At 39.1% G+C, this 27,922-nt stretch overlaps 1 protein-coding gene across 2 annotated transcripts; it reads right to left on the bottom strand.

Annotated features, from left to right (window-relative positions):
- Positions 1 to 27,922, bottom strand: TM4SF18 (transmembrane 4 L six family member 18). Of its 2 annotated transcripts, XM_006063120.3 has the most exons (6): positions 27,685 to 27,916; positions 27,392 to 27,585; positions 24,130 to 24,219; positions 9,403 to 9,545; positions 4,215 to 4,395; positions 1 to 3,453 (listed from the first exon to the last, which is right to left on the bottom strand). In XM_006063120.3, exons 2-6 carry the CDS (start codon positions 27,566 to 27,568, stop codon positions 3,439 to 3,441), a joined length of 606 nt encoding a protein of 201 aa, XP_006063182.1. In that variant the 5' UTR covers positions 27,569 to 27,585; positions 27,685 to 27,916; the 3' UTR covers positions 1 to 3,438. The 2 variants fall into 2 exon arrangements, with proteins under 2 accessions (XP_006063182.1, XP_006063183.1); XM_006063121.3 differs by lacking the exon at positions 24,130 to 24,219 and having other exon boundaries at positions 27,685 to 27,922.

Here is a 27,922-nt window from a genome sequence, read left to right as displayed (position 1 = left end):
ACTTATTTTTGACTGTGCTGAGTCTTTGTTACTGTACACAGGCTTTCTCTAGTTGTGGCGAGTAGAGCTTACTCTCTCGTTGCAGTATGCAGGTTTTTCACTGCAGTGGCCTCTCGTTGCAGACCACGGGCTCTAAAGCATGTGGGCTCCAGTAGTTGCAGCACACAGGCTCAATTGTTGGGGCACATGGGCTTAGTTGCCTCACAAAATCTTTCTGGACCAGGGATCGAATCCATTTCCTCTGCTTTGGCAGGTGAATTCCTAACCACTGGATCATCAGGGAAGTCCTGGGACCACTTACATGCTTACATGCTTAAAAAAAGAAGAAAAATTAAAAATTAATAAACTAGGCTTTCAATTTAAGTCAGAGAAAGTACAATGAGAAAGAAGCAAGGAAAATAAGAGAGAGATAATAAATATAAAAGCATAAATGAACAAAATAGAAATCATTCCCCATTAGGATTAATTGGCAACACTCAACCTCTCTGAGACTTAAAAAATGAAATAGTTCCCTTCTTAAAAGTGTAAGGAAAAGGTTATCATACACAGTTTCATGTCCAGTTCTTTCCTATTTTAAGGTCCTCAAATGGATTTTTCGGAAAGGATTAGAGGACACTTGTTTTTTAAATGACATTTATTTTTTCTAATTCTTCAAGTAATGAGCAATATGAAGAAAAGAAATACAACCCATAGGTTGTATTTAGGTGATAATTATTAATTATTAACATTTAAGTATTTTTTCTATGTGTCTGAATGTTTGTACATGTCCACATGTAGTTACGTGGTGATTTGAAAATTTGGGTTCAAACTGCATAGAGAGATTTGTATACAGATGTTTTACTTAAAATTGCATCATCAGCATATACTTGTTTTTGGCCATACTGCCTGGCTTGTGGGATCTTAGTTCTCTGACCAGGGGTTGAACTCGGGCTAGGCAGTGAAACTGTGGAGTCCTAGTCCCTGGACCACTAGGGAATTTCTAGCATATACTCTTTAAATATAAAAAAAAAAAAATTTGGATGGCTGGTTAATATTTGGTTTACTGATAGAATACTGTACTGACTGTGCCCTTCTTGTGGATTACCTGATGGTGCAGTGGGTAAAGAATCTGCCTGCAATGCAGGAGACACAGGAGATATGGGTTTGATCCCTGGGTTGGGAAGATCTCCTAGAGGAGGAAATGGCAATCCATTCCAGTATTCTTGCCTGGAAAATCCCATGGACAGAGGAACCTGGTGGGCTGCAGTCCATGGGTCACAAAGGGTTGGACACGACTGAGCAACAAACACTTTCTACTTTCTTTCTTCTTTCTTGTTGTTAGAGAATATTCCCAATTGGGAATATTGGGAAGTCATTCAGCTGACATCAATTCACTGTCCGCTCAATGTGTGGTACCATACTGAATCTAAACACGACTGAGATCTTACTGACAAATCTGGTGGTGCTGACCTGCTAGAAGTTCACTTATAAGAGGAGTCTTTCAGAGACCTGAAAAACAAGACTGCTGGATATGACGAGCTTGTGGGCATGATAAAGTAATCAGAGAAACTCTCTGATGTTGGCTTCCTTCCTCATCTTTAATTATTTTCCTGCAGGCATTGTCTGCATTGCTTCATTTTTGGTTTTGCAATTCAAATTTTCAAGGAAAAATAACCACCAATCTCATTTGGACAGTGTTTGCCTTTAGTCTAAATCATCTGCCACTAAAGTAACAGTAGGTTGCCTATGACTTGGGTGCTGGTCCCAGTTCTGTTAGTTAGGTCCCAGGCATGGGGATCATGTGGTATCCAACACGCCTTGCTTTAGGATGCTCACTAGCTTCAGCAAAGGCTGTGGACAGGGCACCTTCTTTAAAAGAAGCTATAGGTTGAGCTATAGCTATTTCCATGGTGTCTCAAAGAGTCAGACATGACTGGGTGACTGAACAATGAACAAGAGGTTGAACAGGCACCAAGGAAAGAGCCATTCTCCAGACTGCTGGTTACTATTGCACAGCTTTGGCATGGCGTAGGTGCTGGTAGAGCAACATTGACAGTGTCAATGGAAAGAGGCAATGGGGAAGTGACAGAAGTGTTAAGGCCCAGTGGGCCTATGATGGAGACAGACACTCAGGGGAGCAGCCACAGAGAGCAGAAGAGCCTGGCATGACTGTGCAATGTCAAGTATCTCCTATGCCCACTTTGTGCTAGGCCCTATGGATGATGGCAAAATGTAAGACATGACTGATGTCCTCCAGGAGGTTATACAAAGTATAGGTAGAAAGCTCATAAGTGTTTTACTTTTTAAAAAATTTAAAAAATAAATAAATGCAGTAGTGGTAACTTCCCATGACACAGGTATCAACTAGTCAGTCATCACTTTCTCTAAACCACTGAGCGTGTCCTCAACTGCTCATTCATTGAAGTCTACCTCTTGTAGCCCACCATAGTCACCACCAGGAGTGAGAAAATAAGGCCAAGGGCTAGTTAGAGTGTATAAGTTTATGTACAACTTTTTTTTGGCTAATCTATCTCACTACTTTCCCCACTGAACATTGACTCAAGTGTTATTCTGTGATGTTTACAGATAGTCAAGGTTGGAAAACATTTGGAAAAAGCATATTCCTTTAAAGTTTGGAAAAATAGCAAATTTTTTACAGTAAAAATATGTTTTTTAAAAAGTATTTGAATAGTAAAAAGTAATAAAAAAAAACATGAAAAATATAGAAGAGTAGGAAGGGTCACCTGTGACCCAAATCAACCACAGTTGACATTTTTGTGTAAAGCCAGCTAGATTTAGTTTTTATCCTATATTTTGATTGTTTGGTTTTGTGTTTTTTAGATAGTTATGCTTATACTGCAAATATAAATTTGTAATCTGCTTTTTCACTAGTACAACTCATAAACTTTATTTATTTTTTTATATTTTTGGCTGCCCCATGCAATGTGTGGGATCCTAGTTCTCCAACCAGGCATCAAACCCTTGTCCCCTGTACTGGGGGCTTGGAGTCTTAACCACTGGACCACCAGGGAAGGTCCCAGTACTCATTATCTTTAAAACATCATTTTATATCATATTACAAAGAATGTACCAAGCTTTATTTAATCCTTTCCATAAAGTTTGATTTTCTGGGTATTTCTAATTTTCCAGAATATTAAAAATGTTCTAATATATGTGTTTGCATAAAGTTTTATCTTGTATTCTTATTTATTTTCAGAGTGAAGTTTATTGAAGTTGGATTTATTTGATTTTATTTGATCAAAAAGGTATGAATATTTCTGAAGATCCTGACACATATAGCTTTGAAAAAAATTTTAAAAGGAAGGACAGCATTCCAGTGAGGACAGCAAATACCATCTGGAGGGAAAAAAAACATCATTTGAAAATGACCCTCAAGTCCATTCAGAAGACATAGGTAGATGGCCATATCTTGATGAAGAAAAACATTCTTGTCCTTATTCAAATGATTCCAGGCTACAAGAAATAAAGAAAAATGAAGTGAGTAAACTTGACTTGATTAATGATCCATAATCCAGGTAGCAACTTAAACTTATAGTTTACATTCTAAACGTGATAGAACAGGAAAATATCTGAAATTACTAGAAAAGGTATTAACCATTCTATGTTGTTAAACAAGATGCAAGATGTCTCATTCTTGATTTCTCTTTAGTCTGAACTTGCTGAATAGTTTTAGCAGTTTCAACCATAATTAAATTAACATTAATATTTTAGCAGATGAAACAGAAGTACTGTCATTTCAATAGGACAAAGACATATTTCCCTTCTTCAAAACCACTCACTAATAACTCCATAATAAAGAAAGATTATTATGAATAGCTGAATGTAGCAGCATTCAAAAGAGAAATTACTTCACTGGGATTAGGTTGTGAGCCTTCGACAATTTTATGAACAGGGACATTCTTAATGAATGGTCAGATTTCTTTGAGCTTTGAGTTATTTCTACATAGAAATGTTGCTCATTCAAATGTTTTGAATGAGCAACATTTCACCATGGTACACAGAAGATGATTTTACAATTACTCCTTTGGTTCAGTCCATTTAGACAAGCCAACAGACACACTGGAATATAAGGAAAAATTGAGATATTAGAGGCTGAGTAAAGATGAGGGCAGTAGGAATGGAAGGAAAATGATGCAATTCCAAAAAGTCTTCCAGCAAGACACACTGAATCCTGGACAAAGGAGGAGGTACAGGTGCCAGTGGGGGTCTGTTACCTGGATGATGACTGAATAGGTTCCACAGAGACTCTTGGACAACTGAATGACCACTCTGATGAGGCAGACAATCACTTGAAGTCCACTGAGAGCTATGAGAATAGAAAATAAGATGATGTTCCATTCCACTACGTGCGCGGGTTCCAGGCACTGAATCCATTCTCTGGAATCTGTAAGGAAACTGAGAGAGAAGAAGGAGTTGGTCAACACGACACATGGCCAAGCTTAAAGACTTGATCCAAGGAAGAAGGATGTAAGTTTTCATACGTTTGGGAAATTAATATATATATATATTTAATACATAATATTATTCAATATTAATTTATCAAATTGTTCAAATATAAATATTGAACATGTGGTATACACAGCACTGGGCTATGTTTATTGTGAACATGCTTGCCTCAGACAATTCTAATTCACTTAGGAGGCAAGATGCATACTGAAGAATTCAACAGCAATGAGAAGCTGCACATGTCAACACCAAAAGAGGCAGAGATTGACCATTTCCTAGGAGCCTGAAGTTAGCCTGGGCTCTCAGGGTTGAGAGGGCTGAGCTAGCATCGGATATAAAATAACAGGTGGTACAACAGCAAAGAGAAATGATGCTAGTTATTCCTATACTCTGTCCCAAAGCCCTTTATAACAGTGATTCTTAAATTTGAGCATGCATGCATGCATGCTCAGTTATGTCCTACTCTTTGTGACCCCATGGAATGTATCCTGCCAGGCTCCTCTGTCCATGGGATTTCCCAGGCAAAAATATTGGAGTGGATGCCATTTCCTTCTCCAGGGGATCTTTCCAACCCAGGGACTGAACCCGAGTCTCTTGTGTTTCCCGCTTTACAGGCAGGTTCTTGCTGAGCTATTGGAAAAGCCCAAATTTGAGCATACATCAATTATCTGGAAGGCTTGTGAAAATGCAGATTCCTGGGCCCCAGTCCAGAACTTCAGATTCAGAAGGTCTGGATGGGACTGGAGACTTTGTGTTTCTAAGTTCTCAGGTGATGCTGCTAGTCTGGGGTCCACTGTATGTTCTGCAGCTTTTAAGAAAATTGAGCATATGAAGGGAAAATGCAAAAGACCCAGCAGTTTGATTCATCTAGCTAAGCACAGGATTCTGAGGATTAAACCACCTTCCTTTAAGATAATCTTAAAACCATGTTGAATTATCCTGACTGACTTTTGCCCACTTCCAGGTCAGTTATGGCCATTGGAATTTCTCCTAATGTAACACTCTCTTTGTTGAACTAAATTGAAATAAAAACAGATCGCTTCAAAAAAAAAAAAAAAAATCCCCTGAAGAAAAACAATTAAGTTCAATTACAGGGCAGAGTTGTTTGTAAATATCTTGTTAATAGCAAGATGATTTTTTCCAAAGCAGCCATTCAGGCAACCTTGGTGCCAGCCAAGTGGCATGTAACTCTCCTTCTTCCCTTTCTTCATTTCCTTTTCTCTATGTTCTGGGACATTCAGAGGCACTCTTGAAAATTTCTTAATATTGCTAATGAATGTCTGAAGTGGTAAACAGTACTGAATATGGACTCAGAACTCCTGGATCTGTAGGATCTAGGGTTAGGAACTTTAGCTCTTTGATCTGGACAATGGGTGTAAAATACCTAACCCTAGGATTATTGTGAATATTTGATGAGAAGAATGTAGAAATGCTTTGGAATCTATAAAGCATGATGCAGATGTAATTTCCTGTGATCATTTCCCAAGAGCCATTTCATACACCCTCCTAATCCTAGTTCAATCTCAGCCATCAGGAAAGATAATCACTTCAAGATCCTTTCTCTAGACTGTTCCCAGTCTATCCTTTGCACAGATCATCCAACACCTTAAAGGAAGATGACTTGCAAGATTTCTATTTTTATCCTAGGATATGGTTCTATTTATTTTCCTTGTATAAATAGAATGAGGCATGAGTACACTAGCAGGGTCTGGTTTGCCCTGATGTTCATTCTCTCCACAATCCCTATACACCGTTTAACACAGCATTTACTTCATTATGTTATAAATATATCCATAGCTTTGTCTGTGTATCTAGTTCCTCACTAAATAGTGTACTATGAGAACACTGTAGTGATTTATCCATCTCTGAACGGGCACATCTAAGGCCTAAGGCAGTGCCTGGCACATTGCAAAGATCAACAAATGCTTGTTGAATGAGACTGATTCAGGATTCTCACTGGTCAGGACGCCAGCGGCTGAACCAATGGCTGAACTTGCCCGCCACTAGCAGATGGAAGGCATCACATGGTAAAGAAGGTTATGCAAAGCCCTGATTTTAATAATAAAACTTGGCATGTTGAGAGATTATTACATTTAATTTGTGCTTTACTTCTGTTTAATTTTCAATTGCAAAATGATTATTACCTCCAGTTTACAGAGTTTCAGAGATATCCAGACATTTGTCTAAGGCCATACAGTTTGTAAGTAGGAGATGGGAAGACTTGAACCCAGATTCACAAGCATAGAAGCCCTGTGCTCCAAGGGAAATGTACATTCTCAGGCTGTCATCTCAGCAGAATGTTCTCTTAGGTTTGTGTGAGTTTCTAGAGGGAAGTGAACCTGTGTGATTTATTTTTGATTCTCTAGCACCTAATCCAAGGCCTGGACATAGTAGGTGCTTAATAAATATTTGTTGAATAAATGTACATATGAATAGCTAGTCTGGGGGGAACTTCCCTCGTGGTCCTAAGACTCCAAGCTCCTAATTCAGGGGGCCCAGTTGTGATGCCACATGCCACAACGAAGATCAAGAATCCTGCGAGGCGCAACTAAGACCTGGCACAACCAAAAAACACATAAAATAAAAATAAATATTAAAAAAAGAACTGATTTGGGCAACTTTTGCATTGAAATTGGAGCCTTATTTGGTTTGGTGGTGGGGAAAACTTTAAGGGTTGACAGCATAAAAAATGAGTCTTTGTACCCAGTGGGACTTTCTGCATTAGGGCCCCCTTTCCTAGCCCCTTCAGTCCCAAAGGAGTGTCTCCTTCAAGTGTTCAGAAAAAACCTGAAATAATTTTCTAGGTTCTCGGACCTGAAGGAGAGCTCTGCTCACAGCATGTGGAGTCTTGAGGAAGCTTTAGAATAAAAGCAACTATGGGCACAGAAGCAGTTGTGCTGTCCAGCAGGATGAGGTGAGTATGTAAGGCCTGAAATGGATGTGAGCTCTGTTTTCCTTTTTAAAATATTTATTTATCTACTTTTATTTTTGGCTGCACTGGCTCAGTAGTTGGTCAGTTAGTTGCCCCAGGGCATGTGGGATCTTGGGCTTCCCAGATGGCACAGTGGTAAAGAATCCACCTGCCAATGCAGGAGATGCAAGAAACTTGGGTTTGATCCCTGGATCAGGAAGATACCCTGGAGAAGGGCATGGCAACACACTCCAGTATTCTTGACTGGAGAATCTCATGGACAGAGGAGACTGGTGGGCATGAGATTGCAGAGAATCAGACATGACTCAGAATGTACCCATGTGGGCTCTTAGTTCCTAGACCAGGTATCCAACCTATGTCCTCTGCATTGAAAGTTCAGTTCAGTCGCTCAGTTGTGTCCAACTCCTGTCCATCACCAACTTCTGGATCTTGTTCAAACTCATGTCCATCAAGTCAGTGATGCCATCCAATCATCTCATCCTCTGTTGTCCCCTTCTCCTCCTGACTTCAATCTTTCCCAGCATCATGGTCTTTTCCAATGAGTCAGTTGTTTGCATCAGGTGGCAAAAATATTGGAGTTTCAGCTTCTGCATCAGTCCTTCCAATGAATATTCAGGACTGATTTCCTTTAGGATCAACTGATTTGATCTCCTTGCAGTCCAAGGGACTCTCAAGAGTCTTCTCCAACAACACAGTTCAAAAGTATCAGTTCTTTAGCACTCAGCTTTCTTTTTGGCCCATCTGTCATATCCATACATAACTACTGGAAAAACCATAGCTTTGACTAGACAGACCTTTGTCAGCAAAGTAATGTCTCTGCTTTTTAATATGCTGTCTAGGTTGGTCATAGCTTTTCTTCCAAGGAGCAAGCATCTTTTAATTTCATGGCTGCAGTCACCACCTGCAGTGCTTTTTGAGCCCAAGAAAATAAAGTCTGTCACTGTTTGCATTGTTTCCCCATCTGTTTACCATAAAGTGCTGGGACCAGATACCATGATCTTCATTTTATGAATGTTGAGTTTTAAGCCTTCTTTCACTTCTTTCACTTTCAAGAACTAAAGAGCCTCTTTAGTTCTTGCCATTGGAAGGCTCATGCTGCATTGGCAGGTGGATTCTTAATCACTGGACCACCAGGGCAGTCCCATGAATGAGACTGAACAATAGAGCCAGTCATGGGGAATTGAGAAGAAGGTGTAACTTCCCCAAGGAAAGGTACAGACCCCCCTTCATTTATTCTGTTAGAATTCTGAGCACAGAATGAGACAGGGAGAGATTCAGTGGATCTCTCCTGTATCTCTGTCCAGGCCCTTCTTATTCTCGAGCTGAAGGACCTATAAGTCCAGTACAATGCCAGTATGAGGCATTCTGTAATCCAGGCTTGGGTCCCTCAGCACCTGACTGAACTACCAGCCTTCAGAGCAAGGCCACCCCTTGGAGTCTTCTTTGTGACACACTCAGTAAGCTCCTGGCTGCTTCCACAAACTCTTGCACCTACTCTGTCCTTGGATCTCAGACCACACTTCACCGCCCATTCTGCCTGGTTCTATCTCTGTGTGGTTCCTGATGGTATAGCCCCAGATGGCACCATTTGAGGGCACTGTGATGCTATCCCAGCCAAGCCATTTTACATCTGTAAGAGTCTACATGTCCAATGTGCTTTGGCCACAAAACAAGACTGACTTCTCAGAACAACTTAGATCCCCAAAGCTCCAGCAATTGCCAGACCACAATAACCATGAAGTTGTTCTGCAGTAGAGCATAAACATGGCTTTCATCTGGAAATGCTAATGGCAGCCTCAACATGCTGTCATGCATGTGGGATTAAAAGACTGGAGGAAAAAATATATATATAAACAATGACTATGTAGGAACAAATTGGTCAGAATATCAGTAAACTATTAAGAAAATTCTGGACTAAGGTAGATGCACAGAACCACAAAGTGATCACAGAAAGTGAGTATGAGCATGAAGTCAGGTATTTCTGACTTTCAGATATCCTCCCAAATCAGAGAATTATTCCTTACCGTCCTGCAGTGCCTTCAAAGGCATACTCCCAGCCATCAAGAGTACGGCAATACGGACCTTGAAGAAGGCCCAGAGCAGATATGACCAGGCAGTATCCAGAGAAAGCAATTCCAAGAGCAGAAAAGATCATCGACAGCACTGTCTAAATTAAACATAGAAGGAGGTTAGTGCCATAGAATGAGATAAGAGGATATTGTAAGCAAATGATCAGATAGGTAACCTTCCCCTACTCATCCAAGCCTATTGAAGTCTGTGCAAAACCAATGTCCACAGAAAAATAGAAACATTTAGTCGAAACCCACTTGACCTGAAAAATAAGTTTTTAAATGATTTTTTCCCTTGGCATGTCACAGAGAAAATTAATTTCTTCCTTTTTTTCCTGGAAGTTTGATATCAAAATAATGTTAAACTCATATATGAATACAATAAAGGGATGTGTATCAATCAATCTATACTTTTTTATTGAAGATGTTATTTCCTAGGTAGGGTGGATTCTCTAAGAATCAAAAGTTATGATCCTTGTATTTCTCTTAGATCATAATTGAATATCTTCACATACAGGAATATGCAGGGAAATAGCAGGTGTTAGCCTATATGGTCATGTTTATACTCAAGTGAGAATGGATTGATGAGGAGCAGGGTGTTTTCATTTGAGTAGAAAGAATGAGCAATGTTTACTGATAGATCTATACAAGCTAAGTTGTGAGATTAAGTAGATTGGTCTGATCTAAAAGGGAATTCCACATCTCTACAAATGACCTAATTTTGTTTCTTTTTATGGCTGAGTAATATTCCATATATAAAATAGATAGCTAGTGGGAATGTGCTATAAAGCACAGGGAGCTCAGCTTGGTACTCTGTGATGACCTAGAGGGTGGGATGGGGGTGCCGAGGGGGGCTCAAGAAGGAGGGGATATATGTATATATATACAGCTGATTCACTTCATTGTATAGCAGAAACCAACACAACATTATAAAGCAATTATACTCCAGTAAAAAGAATAAGAAGGAATTCCTGCAGAGGAGTAGAGGGGAGTTTATGAAGACCAAATGGGCATGGTGCTGATACTGAGAAAACAGGGTCAATAGGACATGATCCAGCTTATAAAGTAAATGCAGCTTAGGAGATCCAGGCAAAAGATGCCTTGGATGCTGGATCAAGGAGATCAGACATCATCCTTCTAGGCAAGTGGCTTCTCTCCTCCCACAACCTTTCATTAAAAAATTTTCAAGTTTACACAGATGTTGAAAATATACTACCCTTTACTTGGACTCACCTCTTGTGACATCTACCATTTTTGCTTGCTCTTCCTCCCTTCTTCTCTGTATGTATATGTACATCTATACACACATCAATTTAAAAATACATTTGTTACATTTTTGTTGCTTAACCATTTGAAAATAGCTTGCAGGTATTGGGATATCTCATCCCTAAACACCAGTACTTATCTTCCAAGAAGAAATATATTCTATTACTCTGCAATTGGTTTTCACTTTTTTGTACAGGAGCCAATGAAGGTTTATGCACAAGGCTACATCTCTTTAATTTCCTTTAATCTATACTATTCATACTGACTTTTTTCTTTTAGGATATTCAATTATTTTTTAAGAGCCCCAGCCAGTTTTCTTGTAGAAAGTCTCACATTTAAGAATTTTCTGATTGTTTCTCACAACTGGACTTGAATGAAATGTTTTGGCAAGAACACTTGATCTGTGTGTGTCCATTATGGGCTTCTTACTGCTACCGATGATGCTAAATTTGATCTCTTGATTAAAGTGGTGTCCTTTGGATCTATAAATGGATATTTTCTACTTTTCAATTAGAAATAATTTGTAAGCTAATACTTAGATACTGTCATATCTTGTTCCCAAAAGACATTTCAATGGATGGATTTGGCATCTACTGATCCTCATACTGGAAGAAGCACAAGCTGGAATCAAGATTGCCAGGAGAAATATCAATAACCTCAGATATGCAGATAACACCACCCTTATGGCAGAAAGTGAAGAGGAACTAAAAAACCTCTTGATGAGAGTGAAAGAGGAGAGTGAAAAGTTGGCTTAAAGCTCAACATTCAGAAAACGAAGATCATGGCATCTGGTCCCATCACTTCATGGGAAATAGATGGGGAAACAGTGGAAACAGTGTCAGACTTTATTTTTTTGGGCTCCAAAATCACTGCAGATGGTGACTGCAGCCATGAAATTAAAAGACGCTTACTCCTTGGAAGGAAAGTTATGTCCAACCTAGATAGCATATTGAAAAGCAGAGACATTACTTTGCCAACAAACGTCCATCTAGTCAAGGCTATGGTTTTTCCAGTGGTCATGTATGGATGCAAGAGTTGGACTATGAAGAAAGCTGAGAGCCGAAGAATTGATGCTTTTGAACTGTGGTGTTGGAGAAGACTCCTGAGAGTCTCTTGGACTGCAAGGAGCTCCAACCAGTCCATTCTAAAGGAGGTCAGCCCTGGGATTTCTTTGGAAGGACTTATGCTAAAGCTGGAACTCCAGTACTTTGGCCACCTCATGCGAAGAGTTGACTCACTGGAAAAGACTCTGATGCTGGGAGGGATTGGGGGCAGGAGGAAAAGGGGACGACAGAGGATGAGATGGCTGGATGGCATCACCGACTCGATGGACGTGAGTTTGAGTGAACTCCAGGAGATGGTGATGGACAGGGAGACCTGGTGTGCTGTGATTCATGGGGTTGCAAAGAGTCAGACACGACTGAGCGACTGAACTGAACTGACGTGAACTGATCCTCATACTCACTGATTGCCAATTATCATAATCAGTGGTTGCATTATGTGCTGTGCTTCATTGCTCAGTTGTGTCTGACTCTTTGTGACCCCATGGACTATAGCCTGCCAGGCTTCTCTGTCCATGGGGAATTTTCCAGGCAAGAATCCTGGAATGGGTTGCCATGCCCTCCTCCAGGGGACCTTACCAACCCAGGAATCAAACCCAGGTCTCCCGCATTGCAGACAGATTCTTTATCATCTGAGCCACTAGGGAAGCCCAATGCTGCTTTCTAATTCTATCATTTTTCCTCATTTGTAAGTTATCATTTTTCTGCACAGAAGAACTTCTATTTCTTGTTTCTCTTCTCTGCCTCTCTGTTTCTGCTTTATTGTGGACTCATGGATTTTCTAATTCATTGTGTTATAACTCATAATTGTTATTCTTTTAGGTGCTCATATGGCCCAAATATGACCAGTGGGAACATCCCTTCAAGTCAATCCCTGTGCCCTTGGACATATGTCTGTCATTCTTGAGCCCATCCTTGCTTTCTGGCACAAGGTATCCCTAGACCTGGAAGTGGTAAAGAATCCACCTGCCAATGCAGGAGATGTGAGTTTGATCCCTGGGTTTGGAAGATTCCCTGGAAAAGGGAATGGCTATCTACTCCAGTATTCTTGCCTGGAGAATCCCATGGACAGAGGAAACTGGTGGGCTATAGATCATGGGGTCACAAAGAGTCAGATACAACTGAAGTAACTTAGAACATAGACCTGGAATAGCCTTTTTCCCAACAAGACATAGGATTAGCTTTGGGGCAACAAAGTGACATGAGCCAATAAATTATTTTGGAAACTTCTTATAACAAGGGTAGCCTAACAACCAGAAGTGAGTGAGCCCCAAAGAAGAATTCCAAGTAGAGAAAACTTCAAGTTGTGTTGACAAAGATATGCACTGGATGGAAAGAGACATTAAAGAGACAATGAGTAGCTAGAAATGGGCTGAAAAAAATTCTAAAGTTTGGGACTTGAATGAAAAGGAGACAGAAACTGGGATGTTAAGAAATGTAGTTTGGTTAGGGAGAAAATTTAATTTAGTTTTTAAAATGTTGATTTCAAGTGAGAGTAGGATGGCCAAACAAAAACATGCAGAAGCCAGTTGATAAATTCAAAAGCTGAGATAATTAAAAATGAGAAGAAAAAACCTGTGATTTGTGGAACAAAAGTTATCTCAAATTATATGTCTTTGTTTAGAATTATTTAGATGTTAGATGAATGTAACATTGATATCCTCAGATATGCAGATGACACCACCCTTATGACAGAAAGTGAAGAAGAACTTAAGAGCCTTTTGATGAAAGTGAAAGAGGAAAGTGAAAAAGTTGGCTTGAAGCTCAACATTCGGAAAACGAAGATCATGGCATCCGGTCCCATCACTTCATGGCAAATAGATGGGGAAACAGTGGAAACAGTGGCTGACTTTATTTTTTGGGGCTCCAAAATCACTGCAGATGGTGATTGCAGCCATGAAATTAAAAGACGCTTACTCCTTGGAAGGAAAGTAATGACCAGCTTAGACAGCATATTAAAAAGCAGAGACATTACTTTGCCAACAAAGGTTCGTCTAGTCAAGGCTATGGTTTTTCCAGTAGTTGTGTATAGATGTGAGAGTTGGACTATAAAGAAAGCTGCGCACTGAAGAATTGATGCTTTTGAACTGTGGTGTTGGAGAAGAGTCTTGAGAGTCCCTTGGACTGCAAGGAGATCCAACCAGTCCATGCTAAAGGAGATCAGTCCTGGGTGTTCATTGGAAGGACTGATGTTGAAGCTGAAACTCCAATACTTTGGCCACCTGATGTGAAGAGCTGACTCATTTGAAAAGACCCTAATGCTGGGAAAGATTGAGGGCAGGAGGAGAAGGGGATGACAGAGGATGAGACGTTTGGATAGCATCACCGACTCAATGGACATGAGTTTGGGTAAAGTCCGGGAGTGATGGACAGGGAGGCCTGGCATGCTGCGGTCCATGGGGTCTCAGAGTCGGACACGACTGAACGACTGAACTGAACTGAACCGAACATTGATACATGATAATTATGGAAAATTAGAAAGAAGCATTTTAAAAATGAAAGAAAGAAAAAACAATTATGCTTTGTTTTCCTATTTGATATTAGTGATCTCCTTGGTAGCTTCACATAGGATGAAAGCTCTTTTAAATTATGTTTCTCATATTGATTACAATAGAGTTTTGCCTCCTCATAGGATGAAATAAATAGTTATTTTTCCAGTAGATTTCTGTTATACTTTGTAAAAAATATTACCTATTCATCAAAGCCATCTTTGAAAAAGGAAGAAGGATGTTTTCAAAAGACTGAGTTCTTATTTACCAAATGTAGCCTTAAGCAGTTTGCTAAAAGGATAAGTAGAGAATTTTCTTATTTGGGAAAGTTGCAGCCATAGCATAATACATATATATGTATACATATATAGATTACACTCTAATGAGAGGATACAATTGCACAATCAAACAAAGTAGCTTCAAAATAAAGTGGGAATAAGACTCTCTGAGTCACAGTTTCATTTTCTATAAAATTTAGATGATGCAGATAGTTAGAACACCTAGGGTTGGTTCAAAAATTAAAGGATAGAATGCATATAAAAATTATTTGAAAAGTGAACAATATAATCAAAATATTATCTATTATTTCAAGTGCTCTTATCTGGCCAAGATTTGTTTTCCAAAGATAATGACCCACAGAATGTTGGCAGAAAATGACACTCCACAGAGGAAATGATAGCAACCAAGAAGTTCATGGGGTTCAAGTCATGGTGCTCCAATATATGGCATCTTGGCATATTAATATCTTAAGCTGAAGGAGTTTGAGGAAACGGCAGAAACAGGAAGTTCACTCTATCTGACCTCCCCCACCTTTCCACTCTTCTTCCTTGAAACGGGTCATAAAACTCCCATGTGAAAAGTACCCTCCCTGCACCAGGAGGAAGGAAGACATTCCTACCACCAGACTGGAAATTTGGGACCAAGAAATCTGTGTAAACCTTGTTAAACTAAACCTTACCTTCCAAGCTACTTTTTCACTATTTAGTACTCCTAGCCCAAACCCCTCTGACTTGCCAGTTCTTTGCAAGTTAATTGTTGTTTCTTTGTCTAAAAGGTACAGAAGCTTCCTACTCTGGTCTTATCTTTGGATCTTCATTCTTTTGTGTAGACTCCTGTGGAAGTCTCACCAAAACATGGATATATTCTATAAAATCTGTATGCTTTTCTCAACTTGTCTTTGTCAGTTTAATTTTCAGACCTAGTTAGGGACCCTAAAAATGTGGAGGAAAACTTCCTTTTCTTTCTTACAGTTTCTGTCACCCACCATGGAGTGCCATTTCCTGAGGACACCCTGTTCAATCCTGAGGTTGCAGTCAGAGACCCTAGACCTCTGACATAAGCTGGCAGAAGAATTCTTGCTGAGTTAGTTTCTTAACTCTCTAAGAAACTGGGTGGGCCAGTTGGACGAAGGTGATAAAGATCCATTCCTTTCCAGATTCAGACTGGCAGGAGAAAAGCATTTGTAAGAATTAGTTTTTGAGATTGTGACTCTGATTACAATTTGGTTTGGGGGTACGCAATGGTTATTTTTTTTTAATATTTATTTTTATTTATTTATTTATTTAGCCATGCTGGGTATTAGTTGTGGCACACAGGATCCTTGCTCTTCATTGCAGGATGTGGGATCTAGTTCCCTGACCAGGGATGAAACCCAGGCTCCCTGCATTGGGACCTCAAAGTCTTAGCCACTGTACTAACAGGGAAGTCCCTGAATTGGTTATTGATCCTTTCCCTCCCAAAAATGGGTATTGCTTTCCTGATTGTCTCTTGTTTTGTGTCCTCAAAACTTGGCTTGGGCTTTCTGTCCATCAGGGCATGCAAATGTCAGTTCTTGCTTTAGCAGACAGCCAAATGTCAGATTGTAAGCCCTGTAAGGATGACTATACAAAAATGTGGTTGTGCCCCATTTGTGGCTAGAATCCTCCCAGCTGCTCTTTGGAGAGACTGTCTGAATCTTTTTTCTTTTGGCTATTGTATAGTCAGGCCCCTCAAGATGGCCACTCTTTTGCTGTCTGTACATATCCTGTTCAACCAGTGCCTGCTTCACCTACACCTTACTCACAAGACTGACCCTCCTATATACTTGCCTCAGGCCTCAGTTAATGATTGTTCTTATTAAAGGACCAGTGAGAGGTGTGCCCTTCTGATGGTTTCCTTGGTAACTAATGAGCCAACTGAAGTAAATTTACTATAGCTGGCAATCTCCCCCCACCACCACGCCAGGGAGTGAAGACTGCCACCATACCCTGCCTGCCATCCACTGCACATGGATGGGGATGGGGGTTGTCACTCCAGGACCTTGCTTCAAGTGTGTAAGGGCTCCCATCCATTAAATCTCTAATGTCTCAGTTGCTGACTCCAGGAGCTTTCCTCTGTCTTGAAGCTTGAAAGCCTGTGGGGTGTAGCCCAACAGCTATCTTTGGAAGAGGTTTTGGATCTTAAGAAGGCTGTATCTCTTATACCTTATTTAGGGACATCTTTTGTGCCCATGGGCTTCCCTGGTGGCTCAGACGATAAAAAAATCTGCCTGCAATGCTTGAGACTGGGGTTCAATCCCTGAGTTGGAAAGATCCCCTGGACAAGGGAATGGTTACCCACTGCAGTATTCTGACCTGGAGAATTCCATGGACTGAGGATCCTGGCAGGCGATAGTTCATGGGGTCCAAAGAGTCAGACACGACTCAGCAACTTTCACATTTGTACCCATGGTTAAGTGCTGATTTTGAGTCACTTGATAAGTATACCTTTGGTTTAAATACTTGAAACATTTTTTAAAGAGTTGTATGGTTAGAAGTTGGCTGAATTGGAGGTTGATATTCAGAGACTGATAGAAACCTTTTTAAAAAAGCTTTCTCTCCCAAGTGGCAATAACACTCTACTCACAGGAAAAGAAAACATGCGGAAGGCTTTGTAGAATGATTTATGAAAATGTTCCAAACACACAGAGATCTAAATCTAGAACATGCAGATATTTCCATTTGCATCATAGCTGGAAATCTTCTCCCCGATGTAAGGAAACAGCTTGAGGATAATGTAGTCTAATGGGCAGGTCAGCCTCTTGCCATCATTCAGGCTACAACTCAGTTCTTAAAGGAATGAAAATACAATTGTCTTTGTCTTACAAACTGAGTCTTTACAAAACCAGAAATGCAGCTGTAAAACCAAAATTTCACCTAACTACCAATCCCCAAACCTCTTCTAACACAAAATGTTGGCAGAAATTATAAAAAATAAGAAACAATTATAAAAGACATTATAAAAGATTGGAAACAGAACAGTTCTGCACTTAAGAAAAAGAAGAAAAAATTTAAGCAGGGTTACCCCAGTCCTCTGATAATAGACAAATCATTTGAGCTTGTTAGTGAAATGTCTTGTGCCACATTGAAAAGTTGTATTAATATTATGAGGAAATGTATACTTCCAGAAATTATGAAATAATATGATATATTCATAAACTTTCCAATCAATAGAATGTTGATATGTAACAGTTCATAATTGCTTACTTCTTAGTTTACACTAAAAATTAAAATTTCTAAAGGTTAAGAATTCTGATTAACATATATAATTAAAGCTCGGTTCAGTCACTCAGTTGTGTCTGACTCTTTGCAACCTCATGGACTGCCGCACACCAGGCTTCCCTGTCCATCACCAACTCCCAGAGCCTACTCAGTCAAAGTTACTAGAAGTAATTAAGGAATGACTCTGTATGGAAGGAAAGTAAGATGTGCTTTTGATTAAAGGTATGAGCTATAGAGATGAGTTTTTGTTAAGGGAAAAGAGTAATTCCAAATAAAATAATTGGTTGTTTCAGAAAGCGGAAGAGGAGAAAAAAGGACAAATTGGCTGAATATAGACAGTTGAAAAAAGAGAGAGAGAGGAAATCATATGTGGTCAATCTGGCTTTAACATGAGAAGTTGTTGTTTCACTAAGTCATGTCTGACTCTTTGCAACCCCACGAACTGTAGCCCACAAGGCTCCCCTGTCCATGGGATTTCCCAGGCAAGAATACTGAAGTGGGTTGCCATTTCCTTCTCCAAAGGGTCTTCCCAAGCCAGAGATCAGAAACCTGTGTCTCCTGCTTGGCAAACAGATTCTTCACCAATGAGCCACCTGGGAAGCCCTCAATGTCAAAAGTACATGGATGAAAAGCTAGAATAGGATCTTATCACAAATTTTATTGGACTGTTGGTATCCTCTTGATAAGAAATCATGAAAGGTGTTTAACCTTTTGTGTAATCTACCCAGAAGCAAAGATTTTGTGTTTTATCAAAATAATTTCCGGGGCTTCATGTTGTTTTTACCACATCTTTGATTATTTAAGACAATAGAGTCTTCATTACTTAGAGTCAAAGGTTTTTGCTTGTTTGTCTATTCTGTCTTACAATTATGTAACTTTCTGTATTTACCTTTGAAATTGTTTATCTTTAGTGAAATGGATCACAAGTATTGTTTCACAGTGACTTGTGATCCTATTAATGTTTGATATTTTTGACAAAGTTACCCCCAAATCAAATTCTTAAGTCTTTTTGACCTCCAACTAAATTTGGGATTTTCCAGAGGACCAGTGAAACATCTCTGTAATATTTTCTCTTTCCTTAAAAAGAGAGAGAGAAGGAGAGGGAGAGAATAATTAGGTTTACTTGATATATTAAATTACATGGGAAGCTTTGTCAAATAAGAAGTGATTTTTAGCCTTTTTAGGTTATATTTGTAGGGTGCATGTTACTAATATAAATGTTCCACAAATTATATGGCATTCCTAGAAAAGTATGTCCTAATATAATGTGTGTGCGTGTGCTCAGTCATGTCTGACTTTTTGTGATCCCGTGGACTCTAGCCTGTCAGGCTCCTCTGTCCATGGGATTTCCCAGGTAAGAATACTACAGTGGGTAACCATTTCCTCCTCCAAGGGATCTTCCAAACCCAAGGATCAAACCTGAATCTCCTGCATTGCCAGGCATCTTCTTATACCACTAGTGCTGCCTGGGAAGCCCCAGTATAATGTTAACAGCCATAATTCTAGTTATTATCTTAAAATGTTGTATGTCTCAAAAGGAATCAAAGTTTATTGTCTTTTGTATTATATTAAACTCTCATTAGGGCTTCCCTGATGGCTCAATGGGTAACGAATTCATCTGCAATGCAGGAGACACAGGAGACCTCAATCCTTGGCCAGAAAGAGTCCCTGAAGGAGAAAATGAGAACCCTCTCCAGTATTCTTGCCTGAAAAGTTCCACGGAAGGATGAGCCTGGCGGGCTACAGGCCAAAGGGTCCCAAAGAGTCGGACATGACTAACTAAACACACAAAAACTCTCATTAAGTCTTTAACCTTGGCCATTTTAAAGTCTTTTGTCATTAACAGAGAGTCATTGTTTTATTCTGATGCTTTTGCAGAAGTGTTTATTTTCAAGGAGATTCATAGAAAGAATGCTAACAGGTACAGGTTTGTGATAACTTTAACAGCATATCACTGAACTGAGTAAAACTTTCCAAAACTCTTATAGAGAAACTGATGGATTCATAAAATAGTTAACACAAGATCATGGAGGAGAAAAATTAAGTACACGGAACTGATGAGTTATAATTCTTTATCACTTTCTCTTTAAAACACTGCTGGTTCCTTAGTGTTTTGCTTTCCATATTTAAGGAAACTGTTTTCTCTTTTCTCTTCAGCTATCTATATCTTAGAGCAATTTTGTAAAGTATACCTTTATGAACAAAGATGAAATAATTACTTTATCTTCCTACCTGATCCCTCCAAAATTTGAAAACTCTTAGTGATTATTTTTATTTTTCTGGCAATATAATTATTTGCATAAGTTCAATAAGAATCTGCTCTTCTTTAACATGACACAATTGGAAAAATTGGTTATATTACCAAGGCTTTGACTAGAATGTCGTATTTGAGAATATGCACGGAATTATATATGACCAGACAACTTTAAGGAACTAAGGTTGACTTTATGGAGCCAATGAAGTCCCTTGGAAAAAGTGGCCTGGTACCTTGCTTACAGGATTCCCAGCGGCTTTACCAGGTGGGTAACGAAAGTCACTTCCTGGCAGGTGCAGAAATCTCAGGATATTTGGGGGACCTAAAGAAGAAAGAAATTAACTGAAATCTATGGGAATTTTACATCAAGTCTGATGGCAATCCTTGGCTTGTCTTTCTAGCCTGGGGAGAGGATTAGAAAAGTCTCATCTGAGATTCCTTATGAAAAGTTCCAGCAAAGAGGACATTAAAAGAGTCTACATGGTCACACTATTCTTGCTGAACTTATGTAAATAATCAGGCAAAGTTTAATGCAACTAGATTTATTTCGTAAATGAATTAGTCTTTGGCTATTTCTGGTAGAAATGAGGGTTATTGTATAGGAAAAAATATGGAAAATCATTGGAAAATCATAACACACTTTGTGGATATCAGATTCTAGTCTTATTCATTGTCTTTGAGTTTTTGTTATCCACCTATACACTGGACTGGATCCTAAATTCTTTTAGTTTCTTTCAATATCTGGCTACAATTCCCCAGATTAATGTTTCCAATTTTTCTTCCACCCTTCTTCTGACTTGGAATCATTAAGAACTAAAACTTCCCCTTTTCTGAAACTGGACAAGCTAAAGCTAGGCAACTTGATATAAACGTTAGAGAAAACACCACCATAGCTCATGTTAGACAATCTGTTCCTGTTGCTGTGAGCCTCTCAGAAAGTTCAGCAGAACACCTGATGACTTTTCCAGAGACATTCAAGCTACAAAGCAGAAAACTCGGTTAGATTAACTTTCCCTGCTCTCACTCCATCTGACTTGGAGTTTCAACAACTAGAAGATTTCTCAGTTACAGACCTTCTCAACTAGCCACCCTCGGGACTCAAAACCTGAGTTTATAGTTCATTCTAGCTATTAACTTTTTGCTTGTTTGTTTTCATGCAAATGCCCAGGACTGAGAGACTGATTCATTGAGTTATTGGACAATTTATGCCCTCATTTTCTGGACTGTGAAACTTCTTCAGGGAAGTTTCAGACAGAAGAATAATGGGATTGAGGGCACACTACCCCAAAATATGGCACCTTGGCACATTAATATCTTAAGCTGAAGGAGTTTGAGGAAACCACAGAAGCAGAATGTTCACTCTGACCTCCCCTACCCTCTCACCCCTCTTCCCCATAAAACACCCAGGTGAGAGGTACCATCCCTGAACCAGGAGGAAACAAGACATTCTTACAGAGTCTGAAATTTGGGGTCAAGAAATCTGTATTAATAAACGTTTCTTTTCCTAGTTACTTCTTCACCTTTCTTTATACTAACCCAAATCTCTCTGTCTTAGTCATTCTTCACAATTTTATTACTTCTTTGTCTAAAAAGTTTAGAAGCTTGGTGTTCTAATCACATGTTCGGGTCTTCATTCTCTTACGAAAATCACCATATACATGTAAAAATTCAATATAATTTGTATGCTTTTCTCATGTTAATATGTCATCAGTTTAATTCTCATACCCAACCAGAGATTTTAAGAGGGTTGAGGAAAACGTCTTTCTCCTCTACGAAATAAATCTTGGCTGACCTAAATTTCCACTCTAGAGCTTCAGAAGTCACAAACCGGTGCAGGCCCAAATTTGCCCTGCACGGTGTGTTTAAACGAGAATTAATTGCCAACATTTTATAATTGTAAAGTGTTACTTAAAAACTCCGTATTTCCACTTCCTATTGAAAGCTGAGAATTATATGGCTACCAATATAGTGGTAGCCATTGGTTGGATCTGAGTAGCAGTTCCCTCTCCTCCTTAAATAGAAAATTTTCTCTAATGTCTACAGCCTTACATATATCATTGCTATCAAATATTTGGCATCTGGGAGTACATCAGTTGGAATCCCTATTCTAGACTGTACTTTGAAAGAACCAAGCAGGGAATCCAAGGAATTCTTTCTCCCTTCCTCCTGCTCTTCTCACTGAGATGCCAGTTGTCTCATGCAATGTCAATTATAAGACAGTGTCAAAATGCTACAATATTTCTAGCATCACTTTGTGCTGGAAATGCTAATAGCGAGTTAAGGCAAACTGAACACATGGATTTTTTTTTAGATACTTAATGGTATAAACATTTATTTTCTAGAAATTTCCTGAGTATCATAAGTTAAAATTTACTTGAATCCATTGTTTCACCTAAACAATTTTGAAAACTTTTCTGTAGTATCATACCAGCAATTACTGAGGGCTGTTTGAGTCAATTGGTTAAAAAAATAGACACACAGAGGGAACATATTTCAATCTTCTAACTCTTCCCTGACAAGAGGCACAGTGGTAAATTACACAACTAATTCAATCTTTCAAAAGCAACGGTCAAGGAAAGCAAGCCACACAATCCTGGCTGCACATTTAAATTTGATTGCACCTGGAACCAACTAAGTCAGGGTCTCTGGGGGTGGGATTCTAAGACCAAGCTCCCAGATCATTGTAGTGTACAGCCCTTGTGTAGAACCACTGTTGCAAAGAATGCCTCCAAGACCTCTGGTAAAGCTCCTCCTAGTTAATGCATCATACTCTCTTTGAGTCACAAGTGACTCATCTATAAAACAGGAATAGCAATAATATAATTCACTGAGTAAATGTGAACGAACTGTGAAGTGTGATGCAAATATGAATAAGTGATAATGATCATGAGGAGGGGAAGTTGGATAATGATGGAAATACAGGAGCCCAACACCTCAAGGAGATCAGCCCTGGGATTTCTTTGGAAGGACTGACGCTAAAGCTAAACTCCAGTACTTTGGCCACCTCATGCGAAGAGTTGACTCATTGGAAAAGACTCTGATGCTGGGAGGGATTGGGGGTAGGAGGAGAAGGGGACAACAGAGGATGAGATGGCTGGATGGCATCACCGACTCAATGGACGTGAGTCTGAGTGAACTCCGGGAGTTGGTGATGGACAGGGAGGCCTGGCGTGCTGCGATTCATTGGGTCACAAAGAGTCGGACACAACTGAGCAACTGAACTGAACACCTACTTGTTGAGCATAAGCTTAGAAAATGTGGTTGTATTATTCTCTCTTGATTCTATTTTAATTATTTTTAAAGTTCCAATTTGAAAATGTACATAATAAATACAGGGATAAATCTCACACTACTTGGAAGGAACTAGACACAGAAGATGAATTTTCTGTGATTCCATTTATATAGAATAGAAACTAATCTATAATGATAAAAAGCAGATCAAAGATTAATCTTTTGGGGATGATGGAAATGTTCCATCTCTTGACTATGATGGTAGTTTCATGCGTGGAGTTCACTGTCAAAACTCATGGAATTTTGCACTTTTAATTGAAGCCATTTCCTGTTTGTCAGACTTCCCTGTGGCTCAGAAGGTAAAGCATCTGCCTACAGTGCGGGAGACCTGGGTTCGATCCCTGGGTCAGGAAGATCCTCTGGAGAAGGAAATGGCACCCCACTCAAGTACTCTTGCCTGGAAAATCCCATGGACGGAGGAGTGTAGTAGGCTACAGTCCATGGGGTCTCGAAGAGTCAGACACAACTGAGCCACTTCACTTCACTTCACTGTTTGTAAATTAGCCTCTGTAAACTTGATAAGGGAAAAAATAGACCACAAAAACCCAGTTAGGAAGAGGTAGTATTATATTCTAATTTCATGTATCTTTAAATCTTGAATTTCTAGAAGAATATAAGCAGAACAAAAGCGGAGGAAAACTGTATGCAAAGTGGAAGAGAATTTTTGTGCAAGTAAACTCTTGGACTCTGAAATGAAAGGATCACGGAAAGGGTACAATACTGCCAGTATTTTCGTGTTTCTGAGTGAGAGGAAAGAAAGCCAGAGCCCACTCAACCATCCTCAAAATACTATTTGCTCTTACCATGTATTTTTTGCTGCAGTTTTCACTCTGGCAACATTTATAGTTGTTGTCATTCTCCAATACAAGAAGAACTGCTGCTACTACAAGCATCTATTGTAAGGAAGAGAAAAAATATAAGAAATGAAATACTAGTTTGCATTCAAGCTCATAACCAGAACTCGGTGTTTCAGAGCATAGACTCTGGGATCTCGTAGATCTGGGTTCAAATCCCAGCTCTTCCTCCTCTTAATAGCTGTGTAAACTTGAGAGTCCTTTCCTATAAAATGGTGCTGAGAACTCACCTCTTTAGGTTATTATAAGGTATTGCATGTAAAATCTTGAACAGAGTGCTTGATTTATAACAAGTGACTGATAAATATTAGCTATTATTTTCATGGTTATAAACTATGAAAGGCTAATGATTGGCCTGCCCTGGTAGTCTAATGGTTGGGAATCTGTCTGCCAATGCAGGCAACACGGGTTTTATCCTGGCTTTAGGAAGATTCCACATCACCCAGGGCAACTAAGGCCATGGGTCTCAACGTGAGAAGCCATTACTATGAGAAGCCTATGCACTGCAACAAGAGAGTATCCCCCACTTGCCACAAGTAGAGAAAGCATGCACGTAGCAAGGAAGACCCAGCACAGTAAAAAATAAATAACTAACATTTTTAAAATAAATAAACAAAAATTTAAAGAAATAATGATTAAGTAGGAATAAATAGTATGGACATGAGATTACCATTCTCTGTAGCAAACCTACACTTCTTACTGACTCGGTTGTAGAACAAAGGAAAACCATCCTCCAGATCTTGGCATTTTCCATCCTCTTTCACTTACTGCCCTCTGAGAAGGCAGGTGAAAGGTATGGTTAATCTGAAACTAAATCTTAATCCAAAGGAGAGTACATTCAGATCATCTCAGATTAAAATTTTCCAATGTATTTGCCTGTATCAACAAACCGAAAGAATTCAGTGTATTCTACTTCCCTCTCTTGATATCTTAGGCAAAAGATTTAAGTTCTGGAAAGAACATGGATTTCTTTATGTTACAGTTGTTGGTTTGGTGAAGTATGAGTCGTGAATTGTTTCTGGCAAATTCTCCACCTATCCTTTTCTCCTACTGTTCCGTACTGAATCCTGCAGTGGAGTTAGCCCATTGATATTTTACTGCTTGGAGTGAGCATTCCCAGTTTCCAAATTCCTTCAGCCCATCATTTAATTATTTATCTATATTCCTCTCTTTTCTCCTAAGAGGATTTGCGCTTGAAAGAGTATTTTTTAAGAAGTCCTAAACAGTGAAAAATAAAGAATAAGTTCTTTTCACAGTTTTAAAATTTTACATGGACTATAAGCAAAAGTTAGTCCTACATTCCCCTCCTTTCAACACCGTTAGTTATCACCGTTTCAAAGAGATTCTGGTTTAACTTTAATAATGCCTTGCAAATCTCCTGTTTATTACAATTATATATTGAGAGAAAGAACATCAAGATAAGACACAGTAAACTAGGTGCCAAAATCAGCTTCATTACAATACTGTTAGAAATAATTAAACCTAAACCCTAGAGTCCAGTGTCAAAGGAGAAACACAGGCAAGTTCTGTGTTGAAAGAGAAACTGCTTTCTCTTTTTGTTGTAAAGTATAACTGCAGTACAGAGGGCTCAAGAATAATGGAGGAAAATTACCAAAAATTCCACTACTTTCTCATGTTTTGACTATTTACTCCCACATGTGTGTAATTTACATAGCTGCAACCATACTGTATTCACAATTTCGTTATATCTGTTTTCCTTAACACAAAATAATATGCACTTGTCCATGTTATTACATGGTCATAATCATAACTTTCATCACTTATGAAATTAATAGACCATAATTTATTTGGCCATGTCTATACTATGATGCTTCTAGCTTTGCTATTATAAATAATGCTGACGGGCTACAGTCCATGGGGTCGCAAAGAGTCGGGCACAATTGAGGAGGTGACTGAGCACATGCATGCAAATAGCGCTGCCACAAACATCTGTGTATACATTTCTTTCCTTATTTTGGATTATTTCCTCAGAATGAATTCTCAGATTTAGGATCACCGAGTCAAAACACATAAGCATTTTCATAGGTCTTCATATATCATATCAAAAATTTCTCCCAAAGGCTTACATTTATTTATAGTATCACCATCAACATCGATTATATACCTAGCATATAGCACGTGCAGTAGCACTGGGTATTAATAATTCAAAGTTTATTAATTTAATGTGAAAGCGGAAACTAAATGAAACCATTTTTCAACATAGCTGTTCAAATATTACAAAATTAAACACCCACAAAAGTGTAGAGATAGACTACAGTGGATTTTCTTTTCTGCTATTATTAGTGTAGCAAAGTTACAGCACACAATGTGGGAGTTTTTAGAAATGATACGACCAGGAAAAATGTCTTTTCCTCTGAATTGCCAACATGATTTTTTATCAGTTTGTTCTTAAACAGCACAAAGTCATCAGGAAAACGTTCATTCGTGGATTCTTACTGTAGATATCTTGATTTAGTTCTCAAAAACACCACTATCATTAGGGGTATAATGTCAGACAATTTAATAATGGTATGGCCCATCCTTCAGTCAGTATTAATAATCACAATAGTCACTGGCTGCCTACATGTCAGTCTCTATCCTGGGCACTTCGTACATGAGATTTTATTTAATCCCCACAATTTCCCTCAAAAGTAAATGTCATCATTCACATTCTTCAAATGAGGACACAGAGGCCCAAAGACACTGAGTCGCTTGCTTTCAAGTCTCATGACACAAATCACAGAGCTTAGGCTGAAACTCAAGTTTGTCTGAATCTTCAAGTTTATGCCTTTTCTATTATCTTAATACCCCTCCAAGCTAGAGAAATCCTGAGTGTAAACAGAAAATCCATTCTGGAAAAGGGCAATGCTACTGGAGATTCAATAGCATAAGTTCACATACAACTTTCATGAGGACATAATATTATGTCCACAGCTTTCATGAGGACATAATATTTCTACGTCCCATCAACTTTTAATAGGACTAACTTCCTGCATTGCTGAAGCTATATAAATAAGCAGTTTATTGAATACAAAGCTACCCTCCAAGTCCTCACAGACTTCCTGCCTTTTTATCCCCTTCCATCTTCCAAATCCCAAACCCAGGACTTGTAGAATGATTTTTCCATGATTCATCATTTTCACTAGGAACAAGTCAATTCTTAGTAAAAACTCCCCTTCGGCAATCCCAAGTTCTCCAAAGTCACACTTACCATGATACCTGAGAAACAGATTCCTTCAAAATACCAGACGTAGTTGGTGAGTTTATTGCTGGATGCATAGGAAGCTTGCCCATTGGGGAAATACAATAATATGTTCACAATTATACTCCAAAGTGCAAGAGGAATCAGCAAACTACTCAGGCAGCTTCCACATTTCCGAGACCCCATTTTACCCTGCTCAGAACCTGCAGGAGATTTCAAGAGTGTAGAATTACATCAAGCCTGTTTTTTGTTTTGTTTTCCCCCCTACCTGTCTTTTTTTTTTCTTTCTCGAGATTACCTACCACTTTCTGGGTCAGAGCCCTTCAGTTCATATTCATGAGGAGCCAGGACTCGGACAGAAATGCAGCCCAGGATCTTGTCGATGTGGAAATAGTGGTTTACTGTTTGGAGAACAATAGACAAAGATCAACTGGCTGAAGAGCTGAGCTGGTCTTCATCCTGTGCCAAAGGAATGCGATGCTTTTACCGCTTTTTAAAATAAGTCATTTTCCTCTGAGTTAGAGCACTCAAGACGGAACC

This window comes from Bubalus bubalis, chromosome 1, assembly GCF_019923935.1.
Source record: "Bubalus bubalis isolate 160015118507 breed Murrah chromosome 1, NDDB_SH_1, whole genome shotgun sequence".
In the NCBI taxonomy this organism is placed as follows: domain Eukaryota; kingdom Metazoa; phylum Chordata; class Mammalia; order Artiodactyla; family Bovidae; genus Bubalus; species Bubalus bubalis.
The sequence above is the reverse complement of the archived record's forward strand: the minus strand, read 5'-3'. Positions and strand labels throughout refer to the sequence as shown.